The sequence below is a fragment of the Procambarus clarkii genome, chromosome 2 (genome assembly GCF_040958095.1).
Source record: "Procambarus clarkii isolate CNS0578487 chromosome 2, FALCON_Pclarkii_2.0, whole genome shotgun sequence".
NCBI classification, from domain to species: Eukaryota; Metazoa; Arthropoda; class Malacostraca; order Decapoda; family Cambaridae; genus Procambarus; species Procambarus clarkii.
Window position 1 is genome coordinate 57,281,593 of NC_091151.1, and position 24,799 is coordinate 57,306,391.

General features: G+C 42.4%; 1 protein-coding gene across 1 annotated transcript; it reads left to right on the top strand.

The window, feature by feature from the left end:
- Window positions 1–667: 667 nt before the first annotated feature.
- LOC138366749 (uncharacterized) lies at window positions 668–24,199 on the top strand. The gene is made up of 4 exons (XM_069328030.1): window positions 668–834; window positions 3,628–3,976; window positions 23,426–23,476; window positions 23,912–24,199. The coding sequence occupies exons 1-4, from the start codon at window positions 668–670 to the stop codon at window positions 24,197–24,199; spliced, it is 855 nt and encodes a 284-aa protein (XP_069184131.1).
- Window positions 24,200–24,799: the final 600 nt, after the last annotated feature.

The following is a 24,799-nucleotide window of genomic DNA, read 5'->3' on the forward strand; positions in this document are numbered from 1 at the left end:
CCTTAATTGGGAGAGTAGTGGAAAAATGGAATGCAGTTAAGGAGCAGGTTGTAGAAACAAACTTTATTCATATTTTTAAAACTAGGTATGATAAGAAAATGGGACAGGAGTCATTGCCGTAAATAACCGATGGTTCGAAAGGTGGGATCCAAGAATCAATGCTCGATCCTGCAAGCACAAATAGGTGAGTACACACACACACACACACACACACACACACACACACACACACACACACACACACACACACACACACACACACACACACACACACACACACACACACACACACACACACACAAATGGTTGACAAATGGAATGCATTAGAATGTGATGCGGTGGAGGCTGACTCCATACACAGTTTCAAGTGTAGATATGATAGAGCCCAATAGGCTCAGGAACCTGTACACCTGTTGATTGACGGTTGAGAGGCTGGACCAAAGAGACAGAACTCAACCCCCCAAGCACATTAGGTAAGTACAATTAGGTGAGTACACACATCACTTTGAATGATTCAGAAATAAGGAAAGACAAATTTGAAGCCCCCATAGGAATGAGTGACCACAGAGTATTGACATTTGAGTATCTGGTAGAGGTAGGGATAACCTATCCAATGATGAGATTGGAAGGGAAAATACTAAATTACCGAAGAGGAAATTATGACGAGATGAGGAACTTCCTAATGGGAATACCATGGGAAACAGAACTCAGAGAAAAAACTGTACATGATATGATGGCTTATGTCATCCAGAAGTGCCAGGAAGTTGCAGGCCGGTTTATCCCAGCCCAAAAAGAGAAAAGTGAAAAGCAACAGAAGAATCCGTGGTTCAGCCAGTAATGTGTGGAAGCAAAGCAATTGAGTAAAAGAACATGGAGAAACTACAGGAACAACAGAACACCAGAGAGCAGGGAGAGATACCAGAGGGCCAGAATGAGTACCTCAGAGTGAGGAGAGAAGCAGAGAGACAGTATGAAAATGACATCGCGAGTAAAGCTAAGACCCAACCAAAACTGCTCCATAGCCACATCAAGAGGAAAAACAGCAGCGAAGGAACAAGTGATGAAATTGTGAAAAGGGGAGAACGGATACACAGAGATATCAGGAGGTGTTTGTAGAACTCAACAAAAGACAACAGGAGGTCTTCGCAAAAAAACAAGGAGAGGTCCCTGCTCTAAATGAGGAGGAAAACCAAGCTGCCTTGGAGGAATTTTACCTCACCAAAGATGAGGTCACAGGGACTCTGTTGGAGCTGAATGTGACAAAAGCTATTGGGCCTGATAGAATCTCACCATGGATACTAAAAGAAGGTGCAGAGGCACTATGTGTGCCACTCTATGGTGAACAGGTCACTGGAAACAGGTGACCTACCGGAAAGCTGGAAGACAGCTAATGTAGTCCCAAAATACTTAAAGGGTGACTGGCAAGAGGCACTGAACTACAGGCCAGTTTCCCTAACTTGTATACCATGCAAGGTAATGGAGAAGATCGTGAGGAAAATGCTCATAAACCTTTTCTGGAAGGAAATAGCTTTGTAACACACCACCAGCATGGGTTCAGAGATGGTAAATCGTGCCTCGTGATTTACGGCGACTGAGCGGACAGAACACTGGACGCGTGATCCTGTGGTCCCGGGTTCGATCCCGGGCGCCGGCGAGAAACAATTGGCAGAGTTTCTTTCACCCTGATGCCCCTGTTACCTAGCAGTAAATAGGTTCCTGGGAGTTAGCCAGCTGTCACAGGCTGATTCTTGGGGGTGGAGGCCTGGTCGAGGACAGGGCCGCGGGGACACTAAAGCCCCGAAATTATCTCAAGATAACCTCAAGATAACCTCACAGGTTTAATAGAATTCTATGACCAAGCAACACAATTTAGGCAAGAAAGAGAAGGGTGGGCAGACAGCATTTTCTTGGACTGTCAAAAATCCTTTGACACAGTACCTCACAAAAAGCTGTTACAAAAGTTGGAGCAATAGGCAGGAGTAAAAGGTAAGGTGCACTAGTGGATAAGGGAGTATCTAAGCAACAGGAAACAGCGAGTAACTGTGAGGGGAAGGCATCAGAGTGGCGAGATGTCACCAGCGGAGTCCCACAGGGCTCTGCCCTTGGACCCATCCTGTTTCTAATATATGTAAACGACCTTCCAGAGGGTATAGACTCAATTCCTCTCAATGTTTGCTGATGATGCAAAAAATTAGGAGAATAACCTAGATAGTTGAAGATAGACAGAGACTCCAGGACGACCTGGACAAACTGGTGGAATGGTCTAGAAAATGGCTACTAAAGTTGAACTCAAGAAAGTGTAAAGTAATGAAATTAGGTGAAGGGAACAGAAGGCTGAACACAATGTACCATCTGGGAGGGGATATCCTGCAAGAGTCAAATAGAGAGAAAGATCTGGAGGTTGATATCACACCGAACCTGTGCCCAGAAGCCCACATCAAAAGGATATCATTAGCGGCATATGCTAGACTGGCCAATATAAGGTCTTTAGAAACTTGTGTAAGGAATCATTCAGGACCCTGTATACCACTTATGTCAGACCAATCCTGGAGAATGCAGCTCCAGCCTGGAGTCCATACCTAGTTAAACACAAGACAAAGTTAGAGAAGATTTAGAGGTATACCACCAGACTAGTCCCGGAACTGAGAGATATGTGCTACGAGGAAAGGCTAAGGGAGCTAAACCTCACGTCCCTGGAAAATAAAAGAGTAAGGGGAGACATGATAACCACCTACAAAGTTCTCTGGAAATTGAGAAGGTGGACAAAGACAAACTCTTTAGCATGGGTGGGACACGAACAAGGGGACACAAGTGGAAACTTAGTACCCAGATGAGCCACAGAGACATTAGAATCTTTTTTTTCAGTGTCAGAGTAGTTAACAAATGGAATGTATTATGCAGTGATGTGGTGGAGGTTGACTCCATACACAGATTCAAATAAAGATATGATAGAGCCCTGTAGGCTCAGGAATCTGTACACCAGTTGAATACCAGTTGTGAGGCGGGATCAAAGAGCCAGAGCTCAACCCCCGCGAGCACAACTAGGTAAGTACAACTAGGTGAGTACACACAGACACACAACAACGCTCTATGGCCGCTGAAGCGTCCATGGCTCTCCCAGTTAATCAGCTTCTAATTAATGTTCCATTCATAATGTTCCATGGTATTGACCTTCTAACTAACGACAAAATAACAGGCATGATTTACCTATGATATAAGATGACACATTTCTCCTCCAGCATCTCTTAACCTTCACGGCTATGATGAACCTACCCGAAGACGGGAGGCTGAGTTAATGAGGAGACTCACACACACTGGGCCACGCACGGTGCCCCGGGAGTGGTACTCACGGTACCCGGGAGTGGTACTCACAGTACCCGCTCGAGTAATATATACATACCCACGGTATATATATTACTACCAACTTTCTGTCGCAGGAGGTGGTCGTGTGCTGTGTCCGCTCCTTCTATCCCAAGTGGAAGTCTGGGAAATTGCCTGCCAATTCCCACTGTCCCAAGAGGCCGACTTGTATCGTCTCTCTCAGCTTCCCCTGTCTAAAAAGTTCGTCTGAAACAGTGTCTGTCATTGTATAAGTCCACAAAGACCGACATATACAGTGACTTTCAGCACCGACTGTCTCAAGAACCCCACTGACTGTATAGTGTCTGTCAGCGCCCACTGTCCCAAGAACCTCACTGACGGCACAGTATCTGTCAGCGCCCACTGTCCCAAGAACCCCACTGACGGCACAGTGTCTGTCAGCGCCCACTGTCCCAAGAACCGCACTGACGGCACAGTGTCTGTCAGCGCCCACTGTCCCAAGAACCGCACTGACGGCACAGTATCTGTCAGCGCCCACTGTCCCAAGAACCGCACTGACGGCACAGTATCTGTCAGCGCCCACTGTCCCAAGAACCGCACTGACGGCACAGTATCTGTCAGCGCCCACTGTCCCAAGAACCCCACTGACGGCACAGTATCTGTCAGCGCCCACTGTCCCAAAAGGCCGACACATCTCGCCGCTATTCCCCCAAGATAAACACCAACTTTGTCTCCAGCACAAGTCAGCAGTTCCTCTGGACGTGCACTGCCTCTCGCCTCTCCCTCTACAGACGCTCGTTATTGTACATAACTGCTTAAAACAAGTAAAACAATTGGTCGAAAACACAGAACTTTTCAGTCCAGATATTATCATTTTGTAATCTTCTGAGTGCGAGATTATTTATTCTGTTTCCTTATTGTACACTCGGGCACAACAGTTTTCGAATATCCAACATGGATATCTGGCTGTTGCTCCATTAGCTAATTGCTACTGTGAATGAGCCTTAGTTTTCATGTAGGGTTGGTAAATATTCTTTGGTTGCCAGTATTCCTTAGATCTTGTTTGATAAAGATTTAAAATGCTTTTGTCACACCTACTGTGTCACAACGTAAGTCACACCTACTGTGTCACAACGTAAGTCACACCTACTGTGTCACAACGTAAGTCACACCTACTGTGTCACAACGTAAGTCACACGTACTGTGTCACAACGTAAGTCACACGTACTGTGTCACAACGTAAGTCACACCTACTGTGTCACAACGTAAGTCACACGTACTGTGTCACAACGTAAGTCACACGTACTGTGTCACAACGTAAGTCACACCTACTGTGTCACAACGTAAGTCACACCTACTGTGTCACAACGTAAGTCACACCTACTGTGTCACAACGTAAGTCACGCCTACTGTGTCACAACGTAAGTCACACCTACTGTGTCACAACGTAAGTCACACCTACTGTGTCACAACGTAAGTCACACCTACTGTGTCACAACGTAAGTCACACCTACTGTGTCGCAACGTAAGTCACACCTACTGTGTCGCAACGTAAGTCACACCTACTGTGTCGCAACGTAAGTCACACCTACTGTGTCGCAACGTAAGTCACACCTACTGTGTCACAACTTTAGTCACACTCTTGGTGATTTTCTGTTATTCAGTGCATGTAACAGTTCTCGTTACTTTAAGTTTCTTTTACAACCACGACCACAGCTCTTGTTACTCCAACTGCCACAGCTTGTGTGACACTTATAGGCACGGCCTCTGTCACACACACTGTCACATCCACTGTCAGCTACTGTCACATCCACTGTCAGCTACTGTCACATCCACTGTCAGCTACTGTCACATCCTCTGTCAGATACTGCCACATCCACTGTCAGCTACTGTCACATCCACTGTCAGCTACTGTCACACCCACTGTCACATCCACTGTCAGCTACTGTCACATCCTCTGTCAGATACTGCCACATCCACTGTCAGCTACTGTCACATCCACTGTCAGCTGCTGTCACATCCACTGTCAGCTACTGTCACATCCACTGTCAGCTACTGTCACATCCACTGTCAGCTACTGTCACATCCACTGTCAGCTACTGTCACATCCTCTGTCAGATACTGCCACATCCACTGTCAACTACTGTCACATCCACTGTCAGCTACTATCACACCCACTGTCAGCTACTGTCACATCCACTGTCAGCTACTGTCACACCCACTGTCAGCTGCTGTCACACCCACTGTCAGCTACTGCCACATCCACTGTCAGCTACTGTCACATCCACTGTCAGCTACTGTCACATCCACTGTTAGCTACTGTCACATCCACTGTCAGCTACTGTCACATCCACTGTCAGCTACTGTCACATCCTCTGTCAGATACTGCCACATCCACTGTCAGCTACTGTCACATCCTCTGTCAGATACTGCCACATCCACTGTCAGCTACTGTCACATCCACTGTCAGCTACTGTCACATCCTCTGTCAGATACTGCCACATCCACTGTCAGCTACTGTCACATCCTCTGTCAGATACTGCCACATCCACTGTCAGCTACTGTCACATCCACTGTCAGCTACTGTCACATCATCTGTCAGATACTGCCACATCCACTGTCAGCTACTGTCACATCCACTGTCAGCTACTGTCACATCCTCTGTCAGCTGCTGTCACATCCACTGTCAGCTACTGTCACACCCACTGTCAGCTACTGTCACATCCTCTGTCAGATACTGCCACATCCACTGTCAGCTACTGTCACACCCACTGTCAGCTACTGTCACATCCACTGTCAGCTATAATAATAATAATATAATAATAATAATAGTAATAATAATAATAATTTTTATTTAGGTAAGGTACATACATAAAGAGATTTTACAAAGTTTGTTGGCTTTATAGATAGAGCTAGTACATACAATGCCTAAAGCCACTATTACGCAAAGCGTTTCGGGCAGCTACTGTCACATCCACTGTCAGCTACTGTCATATCCACTGTTAGCTACTGTCACATCCACTGTCAGCTACTGTCATATCCACTGTTAGCTACTGTCATATCCACTGTCAGCTTCTGTCACATCCACTGTCAGTTACTGTCAAATCCACTGTCAGCTGCTGTCACATCCACTGTCAGCTTCTGTCACATCCACTGTCAGCTTCTGTCACATCCACTGTCAGCTTCTGTCACATCCACTGTCAGCTTCTGTCACATCCACTGTCAGCTTCTGTCACATCCACTGTCAGCTACTGTCACATCCACTGCCAGCTTCTGTCACATTCAATGTCAGCTTCTGTCAAATCCACTGTCAGCTGCTGTCACATCCACTGTCAGCTTCTGTCACATCCACTGTCAGCTTCTGTCACATCCACTGTCAGCTGCTGTCACATTCAATGTCAGCTTCTGTCACATCCACTGTCAGCTTCTGTCACATCCACTGTCAGCTTCTGTCACATCCACTGTCAGCTACTGTCACATCCACTGTCAGCTTCTGTCACATTCAATGTCAGCTTCTGTCACATCCACTGTCAGCTACTGTCACATCCACTGTCAGCTGCTGTCACATCCACTGTCAGCTACTGCCACATCCACTGTCAGCTGCTGTCACATCCACTGTCAGCTGCTGTCACATAGACTGTCACTGCTTTCATTTCACTAGTTTGGTCATCTCTTGTTCAACTAACTTGTTCCTAACCTAACTTTTTCGGCTACCTAACCTAACCTAACCTAAAAAGATAGGTTAGGTTAGGTTAGGTAGGGTTGGTTAGGTTCGGTCATATATCTACGTTAATTTTAACTCCAATAAAAAAAATTGACCTCATGCATAATGAAATGGGTAGCTTTATCATTTCATAAGAAAAAAATTTGAGAAAATATATTAATTCAGGAAAACTTGGCTTATTAGGCAAATCGGGCCTTGCATAGTAGGCCGAGTACGACGTTCTGGCTACTAGTACAACACATATATATATATATATATAATTATATATATATATATATATATATATATATATATATATATATATATATATATATATATATATATATATATATATATATAACATGACAGTTTATGCCCAGATTTAGGAGAGTGACTTGGTCCTCAGTGAGGTTTATTCCTGCAAGGTTCAGGAAGCCATCTCTTGGTCGTGGAATTGCCATAGGTCCTCCATATAATGTTGTTAGTTTCTTGATAATCCTTGTTTCAGTGCTGAGAAACTAACAACATTATATGGAGGACCTATGGCAATTCCACGACCAAGAGATGGCTTCCTGAACCTTGCAGGAATAAACCTCACTGAGGACCAAGTCACTCTCCTAAATCTGGGCATAAACTGTCATGTTATTTCCAGACCGAGTGAGATGGCCCGGAAAGTAGAGTTGGAAATTCTGTTGGACGACATATTCGACCTCGAGACACAAAAGAAGGTCACCACCAAAGACACCTTACAAGCAGAACTTATTGCGGAAGGAGGAAAGAATCGAGGCAACTACAGAAGCACCATACTGTCCCCCGAGCTCAAAGCGGCAGCCAAAAGCCTTCGTGAGAATAAGGAGATAGTTGTCAGGAGAGGTGACAAGTCGCCAATATATGTCATTCTTAAAAAAGACGAATATCTGGCGAAATGAACATCATACTCTCTGACCAAATTAAGTTCCAAAGGGTAACGAGGGACACTACAGCCGAATTAAAAGCAAAGGTCAACAAACTGATCAAAACTGTGAACGCCAAGAAATCCGGACTCCACCTGTCAAAGATCATTGGGGAATATAAACCTGGATATGCGTATGGAAATGTCAAGACACACAAGCCTGGAAACCCACTTCGGCCAATCATTAGCCAGATACCCACACCCACGTACAGACTGGCGAAGCGACTCAACGGCCTGCTGACTCCTTATGTTCCCTGTGCCTTCAGCCTGAAGTCTCCAAAGGAATTTGTTGACTTACTGCGGGGCACACGGGCCACAGGGATAAGAGCCTCGTTGGACGTAGAATCGCTGTTTACCAACGTACCTGTGGACGAGACAATCGGGATGATAGCCGACAGAGTGTATCGTGATCCAGCTTGTACTCCTCTTGACATACCAGAAAATATTCTGAGGAAACTACTCCAAGCTTGTACTAAAGAGGCACCCTTCTTGAGCCCGGATGGGCACATGTATAAGCAAGTAGATTGGGTCGCCATGGGTTCTCCCCTAGGTGTCCTGTTTGCAAACTTCTACATGGGTACCATCGAGCAAAAAGTCTTAGTCGACATGAACTTGAAACCGGCCATATACTGCAGGTATGTTGACGACATTTTTACACAGGTACCTGATGTCAGACATCTGCAGGAGCTGAAGGAGGCATTTGAGCAGAGTTCCGTGCTGCGTTTCACTTACGAGATGGAAAAGGATGGGAAGCTGCCCTTTCTAGATGTAACAGTCATGGAAAAGAGCGAGGTTTCCACACTGCAGTCTACACTAAGGAAACGAGCATAGGAATGTGCCTAAATGCCAACAGCGACTGCCCAGACAGGTACAAGAGGAGTGTTGTTAACGCATATGTCGACCGTGCTCTCAGCCACAGCTCAGAATGGAAGCAAGTCGACGAAGAACTCTGTAGGGTAAGGCAGGTCCTAGTCAACAACGGCTTCTCCAATGGTTTCGTCGAAGACATCATAAGAAGGAAAGTGAAACGCCATGCAACCTCTGAAGAGACAACTAACACAACACCTATACCCCCTATTAGACTATTTTACAGGAACTTCTTTTCCACAGCTCATAAAACGGAGGAAAGGGTCCTGAAAGATATTGTTAATAGAAACGTTATCCCTACAGACAAAAATCAGAGAATACAACTGACGATTTACTATAAAACCAGAAAAACGGCCAGCCTACTCATGAGAAACTCTTCCGACACAAAACAGAGTGCTTTAAAAAGAGACTAACGTCGTCTATGCCTTCAAATGCCCTCTTGGGGACTGTAAGCTCCAAAATACCCAGTATATAGGCAAGACAACAACATCTCTTTCTAGGCGTTTAACGATGCATAAGCAACAGGGCTCCATTAAGGAACATATAATCTCTTCCCACAACCAAACCATCGCCAGAGAAATCCTAGTAAACAACAAAGAAATCATCCATAGATACAGCGATAGCAGGCGGCTTGACGTTTGCGAGGCACTACACATCAAGAAGTCAACACCAGCAATCAACAGCCAATTAATGCACAACTATATTTTACCCACCTCAAGACTCCGCTCCAATATAGAAGCATCAAGAAATATGGACCAATAGGCTTTCTACATACACTTCTATTCAATACCCATTGTTTCGTGTTCTGTCTTGTGTTGATGAAATTAATACCCTATTAATGCCACCTCTTGTTCTGTCTTGTGTTGATGAAATTAATACCCTATTAATGCCACCTCACTTCATCCACCTCACTAAAATGTAGATATAAAATCGGAGATGCGTAAGTTCTATTCTGTTGTGTATTTGTAAACTAAAGTCTTTGAAAATGTAATAAGTTTTACGAAACACGCTCGTGTCGCGTCAGACTAGAAATAAAAATGAATTTTGGAGAATTGATTTTTTATTTACCTCCAAGAGTGAAAAGAAATGTACGAAAGATTGAGAAAATTTGTGTTAGAATTATTAATCTTACTTTTTCGGTCATATTTAATAATATATGTCTACAGGAAAGACTGCTACCAAAATATACTAATATATATATATATATATATATATATATATATTAAATATGACCGAAAAAGTAAGATTAATAATATATGTCTACAGGAAAGACTGCTACCAAAATATACTAATATATATATATATATTATATATATATATATATATATATTATTAAATATGACCGAAAAAGTAAGATTAATAATTCTAATATGAATTTTCTCAATCTTTCGTACATTACGCTTCACTGTTGGAGTGAAGCGTAATGTGCAACAGGGCTCCATTAAGGAACATATAATCTCTTCCCATAACCAAACCATCGCCAGAGAAATCCTAGTAAACAACACAGAAATCATCGATAGATACAGCGATAGCAGGCGGCTTGACGTTTGCGAGGCACTACACATCAAGAAGTCAACACCAGCAATCAACAGCCAATTATTGCACAACTATATTCTACCCACCTCAAGACTCCGCTCCAATATAGAAGCATCAAGAAATATGGACCAATAGGCTTTCTACAAACACTTCTATTCAATACCCATTGTTTCTGTTCTGGTCTTGTGTTGATACTTTTAATACCCTATTAATATCCCCTCATGTTCTGTCTTGTGTTAATGCCACGTCACTATATGCCACATAATCCCTCCCACCTCACTCAAATGTAGATATAATAGCAGAGATACGTAAGTTCTAATCAGTTGTGTATTTGTGAAGTCTTTGAAAATGTAATAAGTTTTACGAAACGCGCCCGTGTCGCGTCAGACTAGAAATAAAAATGAATTTTGGAGAAGTGATTTTTGATTTACCTCCAAACAGTGAAGCGTAATGTACGAAAGATTGAGAAAATTCGTGTTAGAATTATTTATCTTACTTTTTCGGTCATATTTAATAATATATGTCTACAGGAAAGACTGCTACCAAAATATACTAATATATATATATATATATATATATATATATATATATATATATATATATATATATATATATATATATATGTCATACCTAGTAGCCAGAACGCACTTCTGAGCCTACTATTCAAGGCCGATTTGCCTAATAAGCCAAGTTTTCATGAATTAATTGTTTTTCGGCTACCTAACCTACCTAACCTAACCTAACCTAACTTTTTCGGCTACCTAACCTAACCTAACCTATAAAGATAGATTAGGTTAGGTTAGGTAGGGTTGGTTAGGTTCGGTCATATATCTTCGTTAATTTTAACTCTAATAAAAAAAAATTGACCTCATACATAATGAAAGGGTAGCTTTATCATTTCATAAGAAAGAAATTGAGAAAATATATGAATTCAGGAAAACTTGGCTTATTAGGCAAATCGGGCCTTGCATAGTAGGCTGAGAAGTGCGTTCTGGCTATTAGGTACGACATATATATATATATATATATATATATATAATATATATATATATATATATATATATATATATATATATATATATATATATATATATATATATGTCGTACCTAGTAGCCAGAACGCACTTCTCAGCCTACTATACAAGCCCCCGATTTGCCTAATAAGCCAAGTTTTCATGAATTATTTATTTCTCGACTACCTAAACTACCTTACCTAACCTAACCTACTTTTTCGGCTACCTAACTTAACCTAACCTAAAAAGATAGGTTAGGTTAGGTAAGGTTGGTTAGGTTCGGTCATATATCTACGTTAATTTTAACTCCAATAAAATAAAATTGACCTATACATAATGAAATGGGTAGCTTTATCATTTCATAAGAAAAAAATTAGAGAAACTATATTAATTTTGAAAAACTTGGCTTATTAGGCAAATCGGGCCTTGCATAGTTGGCCGAGAAGTGCATTCTGGCTACTAGGTACGACATATATATATATATATATATATATATATATATATATATATATATATATATATATATATATATATATAATATATATATATATATATATATATATATATATATATATATATATATATATATATATATATATATATATATATATATATGCAATTGACGATCACTAAACACTGATCATTTTTATGCGGAAAAACCACAAAGAAATGTGAAAAAGAGATGAACGTTTCGGCCTGTTTAAGCCGTTGTCAACATCAGACTGACTAGAGGAAGAGAGAGTGGATACAGGCCAGCACCAAGGAACCTGACCAACCCATCTCTAAGGAAAGGATTACCAGAAACAGGAGAGGTCAAAGAGGATTAAGCGGTCAGAGAATAAGGAATAAGATTAAAGAAAAGCCTCATGAACACACAATAAATGAATATAAAATTGTAATGAGACATTGTAAGCCTCCCTTTCAGAGTTTTTTGTTCAGCTGTTGTGCAATATTGTAACTTGACCCTGTTTTAAGTTTCAATATTGCACAACAGTTTAAGAAAAAGCTCTGAAAGGGAGGCTTACAATGTCTCATTACAATTTTATATTCATTTATTGTGTGTTCATGAGGCTTTTCTTTAATCTTATTCCTTATTCTCTGACCGCTTAATCCTCTTTGACCTCTCCTGTTTCTGGTAATCCTTTCCTTAGAGATGGGTTGGTCAGGTTCCTTGGTGCTGGCCTGCATCCACTCTCTCTTCCTCTAGTCAGTCTGATGTTGACAACGGCTTTAACAGGCCGAAACGTTCATCTCTTTTTCACATTTCTTTGTGGTTTTTCCGCATGTATATATTTATATATATTGGTAGCAGTCTTTCTAGTAAACATATGTTGTTGAATATGACCGAAAGGGTAAGATAATTCTAACACCAATGTTCTCAGTGTTTCTTACGTTCTTCACTATCGAGGGTAATTGATAAATTAACTCTCCAAAATTCATTCTTTATTTTTGGTCTGACGCCTGAACTCGTTTCGTAATGCTTCTTACATTTTCAAAGACTAGTTTACACATATTGTTGTTGTTATAGATTCAGCTACTGAGAAAAAAAAAGTTCCAAGTAGCACGGGCTATGGTGAGCCCGTACTGCACTTACCTGGCACAGGAGCGGGCGTGTAACTGTGACTTATTTTACACATAACATACATCATACTTATACTCGTTTTGGATGAGGTGATATGGCACAAAAGTTTTGGGTGAGGTGACAGAACTATGCAAGAACACGAATCAAAGGGTATGAAAACATAAGAATGGAAGTAACTGCACAAGGCCTATTGGTTCATATTTCCTCTTAATGCTTCTCTGTTGGTTCGGGATCTTGAAGTGTGTAGAATATAGTTGTGCATTAAGTGGCTGTTGATTGCTGGTGTTGAATTTGTGATGTGTTGTGCCTCGCTGATGTCGAGTGGCTGTTGATTGCTGGTGTTGAATTTGTGATGTGTTGTGCCTCGCTGATGTCGAGCCTCCTGCTATCGCTGTATTTATCGATGATTTCTGTGTTGCTTGTTAAGATTTCTCTGGTGATAGTCTGGTTGTGAGAAGAGATTATATGTTCCTTGATGGAGCCATGTCGTTTGTGCATTGTTAATTGCCTAGAAAGAGGCGTTGTTGCCTTGCCTATATACTGAGTTCTTTGGGGCTTACAGTCCCTAAGAGGGCATGTGAAGGCATAAACAACGTTGGTTTCCTTCAAAGCGTTCTGTTTGGTGTCTGGGGTGTCAATTGTATTTACTGATTTTTGTCGGTAGGGATAAAGTTCCTATTAGTAATATCTTTCAGGACCCTTTCCTCCATTTTATGAGCCGTCGAAAAGAAGTTCCTGTAAATCAGTCTAATAGGGGCAACAGGTGTTGTGTTAGTTGACTCTTCAGAGGTTGCATTTCGTTTCACTTCTTTTTATGACGTCTTCAACATAACCGTTTGAGAAGCCATTGTTGACTAAGACCTGCCTTACCCTATAGAGTTCTTCAGCGACTTGCTTCCATCCTGAGCTGTGACTGAGAGCCCAGTTGACGTAAGCATTGAAAACATTCCTTTTGTACCTGTCTGGGCAGTCACTATTGCTATTGAGGCACATTCCTCTGTTTGTTTCCTTAGTGTAGACTCGACCATCAGTGACCATACAAAAGATGACGGTAGCCGAGGCATATACGCCTGGGGACCATTCAGGCTTGTTCGCATTTGTGTTGCTCATGTGGCCCCACAAAATGAGGTGATTTGATAAAATAACTATGTCCAAGATTACCAACAAAGTGCCGTCGGGATGATGGGCAAATACCTTCGGCGGCCATCATTTTTTGTATGGTCACTGATGGTCGAGTGGTTAAGGCCTCCAGTACATCAGTTGCATAGTGCTCTTGGCAGTATGGGTTCGAGTCACTTCTGGGATGAAGAGTTTTCACTTGCATATATGCCTGGGGACCTTACAGACTTGTTTGCAAATATATATATAAATATATATATATATGACAGTGTCAGATCAAGAAACATTGAAACAAAATTGAAACAGGATTTTCCTTCAGTACTTTCGTATATTAATACATCTTCAGAAGGAGTCACGTGAAATAAACACGTGTTTATTTTCGTGATACACACACACACACACACACACACACACACACACACACACATATATATATATATATATATATATTGGTGTATACTGGCAGCAGGTTTTCTTTCAAACATGTTTCATTGAATATGACCGCATATTCTGTATTTATTATTTTCTGGTTTAGGGCTTCTATCCCTCTAACTATTTTCTTAGCATCAGGGCTTAATTGGAATAGGAGTTCTCCAAAACTCATTTTCGTAATTTTAAGGTGAAGAAAAGAAGTGATTTACTATAGAGTGTATTACACTTATGTGTATAATTTGCACGACGTTTCGAACCTCCATGGTTCATTCTCAAGTGAACAGATCTTACAATACTAGTTGATTTTATACCCGCATTAGGTCAGGTGATAATACAATGAAGGTGAAAAACATGGGGGGATACATAAGGGATAAACATAGGGGCTGCAGAAGGCTTATTGGCCCATACGAGGCATCTCCTATCTAAACACAAAGATTAATCCAGTGTAATTGGCCTGTTTTGTTGGACATTGTCTTCTGTGTTGGCATCGATATGTTCTTGTCTTGTCCTTACTCTCATGGTGGGTAGAGTACTCTATTATTAAATATATATTATTAGTACATATATTATTAAATATGACATATATATATATATATATATATATATATATATATATATATATATATATATATATATATATATATATATGTATATATATATATAATATATATATATATATATATATATATAAATATATATATATATATATATATATATAAATATATATATATATATTTATATATATATATATATATATATATATATATATATATATATATATATATATATATATATAATATATATATATATATATATATATATATATATATATATATATATATATATATATATATATATATATAACTGAAAACTCACACCCCAGAAGTGACTCGAACCCATACTCCCAGAAGCAACGCAACTGGTATGTACAAGACGCCTTAATCCACTTGACCATCACGACCGGACAAAATGAGGTGATAGCCGAGGCTATATGAACCACCCCACCGCCGGCACTCGGATAGTTATCTTGGGCATAGCATTTTACCAAATCACCTCATTCTTTGGGGCACACGTGAGGAACACAAATGCGAACAAGCCTGAATGGTCCCCAGGACATATGCAACTGAAAACTCACACCCCAGAAGTGACTCGAACCCATACTCCCAGAAGCAACGCAACTGGTATGTACAAGACGCCTTAATCCACTTGACCATCACGACCGGACAAAATGAGGTGATAGCCGAGGCTATATGAACCACCCCACCGCCGGCACTCGGATAGTTATCTTGGCATAGCATTTTACCAAATCACCTCATTCTTTGGGGCACACGTGAGGAACACAAATGCGAGCACAAATGAGTTTTCAGTTGCATATGTCGACGTTGGTCAGGCTTGTTCGCATTTGTGTTCCTCACGTGTGCCCAAAGAATGAGGTGATTTGGTAAAATGCTATGCCCAAGATAACTATCCGAGTGCCGGCGGTGGGGTGGTTCATACAGCCTCGGCTATCACCTCATTTTGTCCGGTCGTGATGGTCAAGTGGATTAAGGCGTCTTGTACATACCAGTTGCGTTGCTTCTGGGAGTATGGGTTCGAGTCACTTCTGGGGTGTGAGTTTTCAGTTGCATATGTCCTGGGGACCATTCAGGCTTGTTCGCATTTGTGTTCCTCACGTGTGCCCCAAAGAATGAGGTGATTTGGTAAAATGCTATGCCCAAGATAACTATCCGAGTGCCGGCGGTGGGGTGGTTCATATAGCCTCGGCTATCACCTCATTTTGTCCGGTCGTGATGGTCAAGTGGATTAAGGCGTCTTGTACATACCAGTTGCGTTGCTTCTGGGAGTATGGGTTCGAGTCACTTCTGGGGTGTGAGTTTTCAGTTGCATATGTCCTGGGGACCATTCAGGCTTGTTCGCATATATATATATATATACATATATTATTAAATATGACCGAAAAAGTTAGATTAATAATTCTAACACGAATTTTCTCGATCTTTCTTATGTTTCTTTTCACTGTTGATGGTAATTGAAAAATCAATTCTCCCAAATTCATTTTTATTTCTAGTCTGAAGCGACACTTGAACGCGTTTCATAATAACTTATTACATTTTCAAAGACTTTTAGTTTACACACACACAACTATTACCTGCAAACACTAAACAGAGTTCTTACTTATGCTACGATTTAAACAGCTTTCATTTTTCATTTTATACCCGCATTTAGGGTGAGGTGATATGTTACAACAGTTTTGGATGAGGTGAACAAAACTTTCAACACAGGACAGAACACGAAACAGTGGGTATTGAAGGTAAGAATGGAAGTAATTGCAGACGGCCTATTGGCCCATATTTCTTGATGTTTCTATATTGGAGCGGAGTCTTGAAGTGGGTAGAATATAGTTGTGCATTAATTGGCTGTTGATTGCTGGTGTTGACTTCTTGATGTGTAGTGCCTCGCAGATGTCAAGCCGCCTGCTATCGCTGAATCTATCGATGATTTCTGTGTTGTTTGCTAAGATTTATCTGGTGATGGTTTGGTTGTGGGAAGAGATTATATGTTCCTTAATGGAGCCCTGTTGCTTATGCATCGTTGATCGCCTGGAAAGAGATGTTGTTGTCTTGCCTATATACTGAGTTTTTTGAGGCTTACAGTCCCCAAGAAGGCATTGGAAGGCATAGACGACGTTGGCCTCTTTTTAAAGCGTTCTGCTCTGTGTCTGGAGAGTTTCAAATAAGTAGGCTGGCCGTTTTTTTGGTTTTATAGTAAATCGTCAGTTGTATCTTCTGATTTTTGTCTGTAGGGATAATGTTTTTATTAACAATATCGTTCAGGACCCTTTCCTCCGTTTTATGAGATGTGGAAAAGAAGTTCCTGTAAAATAGTCTAATATGGGCGTATAGGTGTTGTGTTAGTTGTCTCTTCAGTGGTTGCATTGCGTTTCACTTTCCTTCTTATGATGTCTTCAACGAAACCATTGGAGAAGCCGTTGTTGACTAGGACCTGCCTTACCCTACAGAGTTCTTCGTCGACTTGCTTCCATCCTGAGCTGTGGCTGAGAGCACGGTCGACATAAGCATTAACAACACTCCTCTTGTACCTGTCTGGGCAGTCACTGTTGGCATTTAGGCACATTCCTATGTTTGTTTCCTTAGTGTAGACTGCAGTGTGGAAACCTCCGCTCCTTTCCATGACTGTTACATCTAGAAAGGGCAGCTTCCCATCCTTCTCCATCTCGTAAGTGAAACGCAACACAGAATTCTGCTCAAATGCCTCTTTCAGCTCCTGCAGATGTCTGACATCAGGTACCTGTGTAAAAATGTCGTCAACATACCTGCAGTATATGGCCGGTTTCAAGTTCATGTCGACTAAGACTTTTTGCTCGATGGTACACATGTAGAAGTTCGCAGAACATGATTCGTGAGAAAGTTCGCAGACCATGATTCGTGAGAACAAGGAAATAGTTGTCAGGAGAGGTAACAAGTCGCCAATATATGTCATTCTTAAAAAAGACGGATGTCTGGCGAAAATGAACCTCATACTCTCTGACCAAACTAAATTCCAAAGGGTAACGAAGGACACTACAGCCGAATTGAAAGCAAAGGTCAACACATTGATCGAAACTGTGAACGCCAAGAAATCCGGACTCCACCTGCCAAAGATTATTGGGGAATATAAACCTGGATACGCGTATGGAAATGTCAAGACACATTAACCTGGAAACCCACTTCGGCCAATCATCAGCCAGATACCCACACCCACGTACAGACTGGCGAAAAGACTCAACAGCTTGCTGACTCCTTACGTCCCTTGCGCCTTCAGCCTGAAGTCTCCAAAGGAATTTTTTGACATACTGCGGGGAACACGGGCCACAGGGATAAGAGCCTCGTTGGACGTAGAATCACTGTTTATCAACGTACCTGTGGATGAAACAATCGGGATGATAGCGGACAGAGTGTATCGTGATACGGTCTGTACTCCTCTTGACATACCAGAAAACAGTCTAAGGAAACTACTCCAAGCTTGTACTAAAGAGGCACCCTTCTTGAGCCCGGATGGACACATGTATAAGCAAGTAGATGGGGTCGCCATGGGTTCTCCCCTAGGTGTCCTGTTTGCAAACTTCTACATGGGTACCATCGAGCAAAAAGTCTTAGTCGACATGAACTTGAAACCGGCTATATACTGCAGGTATATTGACGACATTTTTACACAGGTTCCTGATGTCAGACATCTGCAGGAGCTGAAAGAGGCATTTGAGCAGAATTCTGTGTTGCGTTTCACTTACGAGATGGAGAAGGATGGGAAGCTGCCCTTTCTAGATGTAACAGTCATGGAAAAGAGCGGAGGTTTCCACACTGCAGTCTACACTATGGAAACAAACATAGGAATGTGCCTAAATGCCAACAGTGACTGCCCAGACAGGTACAAGAGGAGTGTTGTTAATGCTTATGTCGGCCGTGCTCTCAGCCACAGCTCAGGATGGAAGCAAGTCGACAAAGAACTCTGTAGGGTAAGGCAGGTCCTAGTCAACAACGGCTTCTCCAATGGTTTCGTTGAAGACATCATAAGAAGGAAAGTGAAACGACATGCAACCTCTGAAGAGACAACTAACACAACACCTATACCCCCTATTAGACTATTTTACAAGGACTTCTTTTCCACAGCTCATAAAATGAAGGAAAGGGTCCTGAATGATATTGTTAATAGAAACGTTATCCCTACAGACAAAAATCAGAAGATACAACTGACGATTGTATAAAACCAAAAAAACGGCCAGCCTACTCATGAGAAACTCTCCAGACACATAGCAGAACGCTTTAAAAGAGACTAACGTCGTCTATGCCTTCAAATGCCCTCTTGGGGACTGTAAGCCTCAAAAAACTCAGTATATAGGCAAGACAACAACATCTCTTTCCAGGCGATTAATGATGCATAAGCAACAGGGCTCCATTAAGGAACATATAATCTCTTCCCACAACCAAACCATCACCAGAGAAATCTTAGCAAACAACACAGAAATCATCGATAGATACAGCGATAGCAGGCGGCTTGACATCTGCGAGGCACTACACATCAAGAAGTCAACACTAGCAATCAACAGCCAATTAATGCACAACTATATTTTACCCACTTCAAGACTCCGCTCCAATATAGAAACATCAAGAAATATGGGCCAATAGGCCCTCTGCAATTACTTCCATTCTTACCTTCAATATCCATTGTTTCGTGTTCTGTCCTGTGTTGAAAGTTTTGTTCACCTCATCCAAAACTGTTGTAACATATCACCTCACCCAAAATGCGGGTATAAAATGAAAAATGGAAGCTGTTTAAATCATAGCATAAGTAAGAACTCTGTTTAATGTTTACAGGTAATAGTTGTGTGTGTGTAAACTAAAAGTCTTTGAAAATGTAATAAGTTATTACGAAACGCGTTTAAGTGTCGCGTCAGACTACAATAAAAATGAATTTTGGAGAATTAATTTTTCAATTACCATCAACAGTGAAAAGAAACATAAGAAATATCGAGAAAATTCGTGTTAGAATTATTAATCTTACTTTTTCGGTCATATTTAATAATATATGTCTACAGGAAAGACTGCTACCAAAATATACTAATATATATATAATATATATATATATATTAGGGTTCAGTGAGAAACCACAAGGTCTCCTCTGAATACTTTTTATTTTCTTCTCCGAGGCTATGGGTCCCCACATTGGCACCAGAGGTGGTACCCTCACAAACTTTTATATATATATATATATATATATATATATATATATATATATATATATATATATATATATATATATATATATATATATATATATATATATGTTTATATTTATATATATATACAGTGAGTTTCCTTATATATTATGAACAATGGAAGGGAGTACCACCTCTGGCTGGAAGAAGGGAACCTTTAGCCTCGGAGGAAAGCACACATAACGCATACGAGAGATTGTTTAGGTCCCATCCGAAACAGTCTCTGTGTGCTTTTCTCTAACCACCCCCTTCCTTTTGTGTTTTGTTGTGCTTTATTAGCTATTTAAAGGTTACAAGATGTTCTTTGGTTATTATGATGAGTATTTAAAGGTTATGGATCTCATGGAGTTCCTCCGCTTCCGGATAGAAACGAGGACGCAGCAAGCGTTATTCTCTGGAGTGCCACATTGAGGCGGTGAAACAAGACGTTGAACTTTCTGATCAGTTTTCATCTCAACTACACAAGTGGATCAGTTTGAGAAATTCACTGCGAACATAAGAAGTAAGCGAGGCATTTGGCTAATGTTTTGCTGCTGGGCTGTCATGAAACAATTTGTCCTCTCGAATAATACATTGAATTTTGATGTTAAAATCCTCAACGGACAAAATATGATGTATTGCAAAACATATCTGCATTCAAAAGTTAACGTTTTCTGTGCGTGAGCCTTCGGTCAGGTTAGGCTCGAGCAATTTAGTAAATTTGTGTAACGTCAGTCTACGTTCATTCCACCCAGCGGTCGACCCAAAAGACGCATTCATCAATGTTAACATGCAGTTAATTCAAAATGGTAATTTTCTCAAATATAAATTAATATTAAATGTTAGCAAATTGTGCATATTTACGCATTGATTAAGTTAGGTTAGGTGATTAAGTTCTGTTGGCGATTATTTATAATTGTAGTACGTGGGTGAGGATTTTCAGCGTTGTAGTTCAAACAAAAGTCGTCAGCGAAGCATTGTTCAGGAAATATTCAAACGTCATCAGTTGAGAGTCGTGTGTAAACCGATTTTCATGCACAAACAGGGGGGTTGGCGGGTGCATGGAATCACTTATGGCTTTAGTTTATGAGGATGAGCTAGGTTATGAGGACAGGCTGAATTTTTGAGTCGTGGGAACTGGAGACGACGGGCTGTGAGGAAAGACAATGAGGCTTCGAGCGGGTTGGTGGTTGGGTTGGCTCGAGGCTCGAGGCTCGTGAAGCAGACCTTCTGAACCCTCTACTCGCGCGGGTCACTTCATTAGGTCGTTTGTTATACATAGTGACGGACGTGCGCCGGGACACATGTACACCAAGCAGTGTATACCATTTCTAGGGGTCTACACAGTGAGTTTCCTTTAGTCTTATGTTCAGTGCTGAGGTGTACTTGCTGGCTGGTCAGTAAACAGTTCTGGTGGCCTTAATAACTCCTCCAGAGCTGGATAGGCCATAAGCCCACCGCTAACCTAGTGAAGTGAGTGTTGTGTGTGACGGAATATTGTAAGTGTTATTGAAGAACAAAATAAACACGTGTTCGGGCAGAGGGAGTTAATAGGGACGGGATGATGACGTGTTATTCCTGAACAATTCTTGTGTTACAAGTGGCGCGTGAACTTTGATCCCTCATTCCTTGTCTTGCGTGATAATAAAGTGCTCAATGTGGTTATGACTGAACAAGACATTATATAAATATAATTGAATTACTTGTTTCTTGTCTTCCAAGATCCTGAAAGTTACATTTGTATTCTAAGTGAAAAGTTAAGACATCAAGGAAGACTTTCATTACTATTTGATGTTGATGACATGAAAGTGTTCAGTGTTGGGTACAAAATACCTGTCGTAAACTGGCCAATTTTCTCGTGGCAAAGTCACGCAGCTCCAGTTCGTCGTCCAGTGTTTAGTGTTTAAGACGTCGTGAAAGATTCGTGACTGTTACCTAAGATATCCTGAGTGAAACTATCAAGTTTGTGTATGTGCGAGTGTCGCGGGCAGTGTCTTGTCGACCACACCTGTCTGTCATCCCTATATCCCAGGGCCCATGACGTCACTAGACCCCAGGGCCCTCGTCTTACAGTCACTAGACCCCAGGGCCCTCGTCTGACGTCACTAGACCCCAGGTTCCATGACGTCACTAGACTCCAGGGCCCTCGACTGACGTCACTAGACCCCAGGGACCCTCGTCTGACGTCACTAGACCCCAGGGCCTTCGTCTGACGTCACTAGACCCCAGGGCCTTCGTCTGACGTCACTAGACCCCAGGGCCTTCGTCTGACGTCACTAGACCCCAGGGCCTTCGTCTGACGTCACTTGACCCCAGGGCCTTCGTCTGACGTCACTAGACCCCAGGGCCTTCGTCTGACGTCACTAGACCCCAGTGCCTTCGTCTGACGTCACTAGACCCCAGTGCCTTCGTCTGACGTCACTAGACCCCAGGGCCCTCGTCTGACGTCACTAGACCCCAGGGCCCTCGTCTGACGTCACTAGACCCCAGGGCCCTCGTCTGACGTCACTAGACCCCAGGGCCCTCGTCTGACGTCACTAGACCCCAGGGCCCTCGTCTGACGTCACTAGACCCCAGGGCCCTCGTCTGACGTCACTAGACCCCAGGGCCCTCGTCTGACGTCACTAGACCCCAGGGCCCTCGTCTGACGTCACTAGACCCCAGGGCCCTCGTCTGACGTCACTAGTCCCCAGGGCCCTCGTCTGACGTCACTAGACCCCAGGGCCTTCGCCTGACGTCACTAGACCCCAGGGCCCTCGTCTGACGTCACTAGACCCCAGGGCCCTCGTCTGACGTCACTAGACCCCAGGGCCCTCGTCTGACGTCACTAGACCCCAGGGCCCATGACGTCACTAGACCCCAGGGCCCATGACGTCACTAGACCCCAGGGCCCATGACGTCACTAGACCCCAGGGCCCATGACGTCACTAGACCCCAGGGCCCATGACGTCACTAGACCCCAGGACCCTCGTCCTTCAAGCAAGGTAGGCACAACCTCAAGCCTCAAGCGTCATCTTTACTTCAGCTGTTAATGTACATATGGATCAAAATGTGATCATTCATATTGGTGTTCAATTATAATTGTGAGTTAATGTTACGGAAGCTTTAAAACTGTGTTTACAACTAATTAACTTCCTTGTCATTACAGGTAAGTACACCCGAACAGCTCCTCGAGGGACAAAATTCTTCTGATTCTAAGGTACGTTCCCATTTCCTTGTTCCACAAATCTGTTTAAATTAAGACTAAATCCACAATAACACAATTTTGGTTAGGTTCCAAATTCCTTTATTGATTTACAGGTTCTAAAGTCCCCTACCTGGGTCTTGGAGGCCCTAGAATCCCATATCTAGGCTTTGGAGGCACAAGAGCATCCTAAGGCAGTCCTTGGAGGTACCCTACACCCCCTACTCAGACTTTGGAGGAACCCTTCTCCCTCTAATTCAGTCCCTAGACGCACTCGACACCCCCCTAACGCTGGCACTCGAGACCCCCTATTTCGGGCTTTGGAGGCATTCGAAACCCCTAATCCGGGCTTTGGAGGCATTCGAAACCCCTAATCCGGGCTTTGGAGGCATTCGAAACCCCTAATCCGGGCTTTGGAGGCATTCGAAACCCCTAATCCGGGCATTGGAGGTACTCGAGACCCCTAGCCAGTCCTTGGAGGCACTCGAGACCCCTAGCCAGTCCTTGGAGGCACTCGAGACCCCTAGCCAGTCCTTGGAGGCACTCGAGACCCCTAGCCAGTCCTTGGAGGCACTCGAGACCCCTAGCCAGTCCTTGGAGGCACTCGAGACCCCTAGCCAGTCCTTGGAGGCACTCAAGACCCCTAACCAGTTCTTGGAGGCATTCGAGACCCCTAGCCTGACATCGGGACCATTCGAGACCCCTAGCCTGACATTGGGGGGTATTCAAGACCCTTAGCCTGACATCGGGGGCATTCGTGACCCTAGCCAGTTATTTGGGGCATTCGAGACCTCCTAGCCTGTCATTGGAGACATTCGAGACCTCCTAGCCTGTCATTGGAGGCATTCGAGACCTCCTAGCCTGTCATTGAAGGCATTCGAGACCCCTAGCCTGTCAATGGAGGTATTCGAGACCCCTAGCCTGACATTTGAGGCATTCGAGACACCTAGCCTGTCATTGGAGACATTCGAGACCTCCTAGCCTGTCATTGGAGGCATTCGAGACCTCCTAGCCTGTCATTGAAGGCATTCGAGACCCCTAGCCTGTCATTGGAGGTATTCGAGACCCCTAGCCTGTCAATGGAGGTATTCGAGACCCCTAGCCTGACATTGGAGGTATTCGAGACTCCTATCCCTACCCTTGGAGTCATTAGAACTTTGTTCTAATTAGTTATACTCTGGAGAAAGAATAATTTTGTACTTGGAATGTAAAAATGTGTTAATTTGCATATCTCTGACCTAGGTATTATCATTTATATCTTTGCATTTGTACCTACTTTTATAAGCGGTTGTATGTATTTGTACGTTGTGAATAATATTAACTGTTTGTGGATTTGGT

Coding starts and splice junctions, on each gene's coding strand:
- LOC138366749 (XM_069328030.1), top strand. CDS start 668: ATGAGGAACTTCCTAATGGGAATACCATGGGAAACAGAACTCAGAGAA. Junction 3,977..23,425: donor AGAACCCCACTGACGGCACA/GTATCTGTCAGC, acceptor TTGTCATTACAG/GTAAGTACACCCGAACAGCT. Junction 23,477..23,911: donor AAAATTCTTCTGATTCTAAG/GTACGTTCCCAT, acceptor CGGGCATTGGAG/GTACTCGAGACCCCTAGCCA.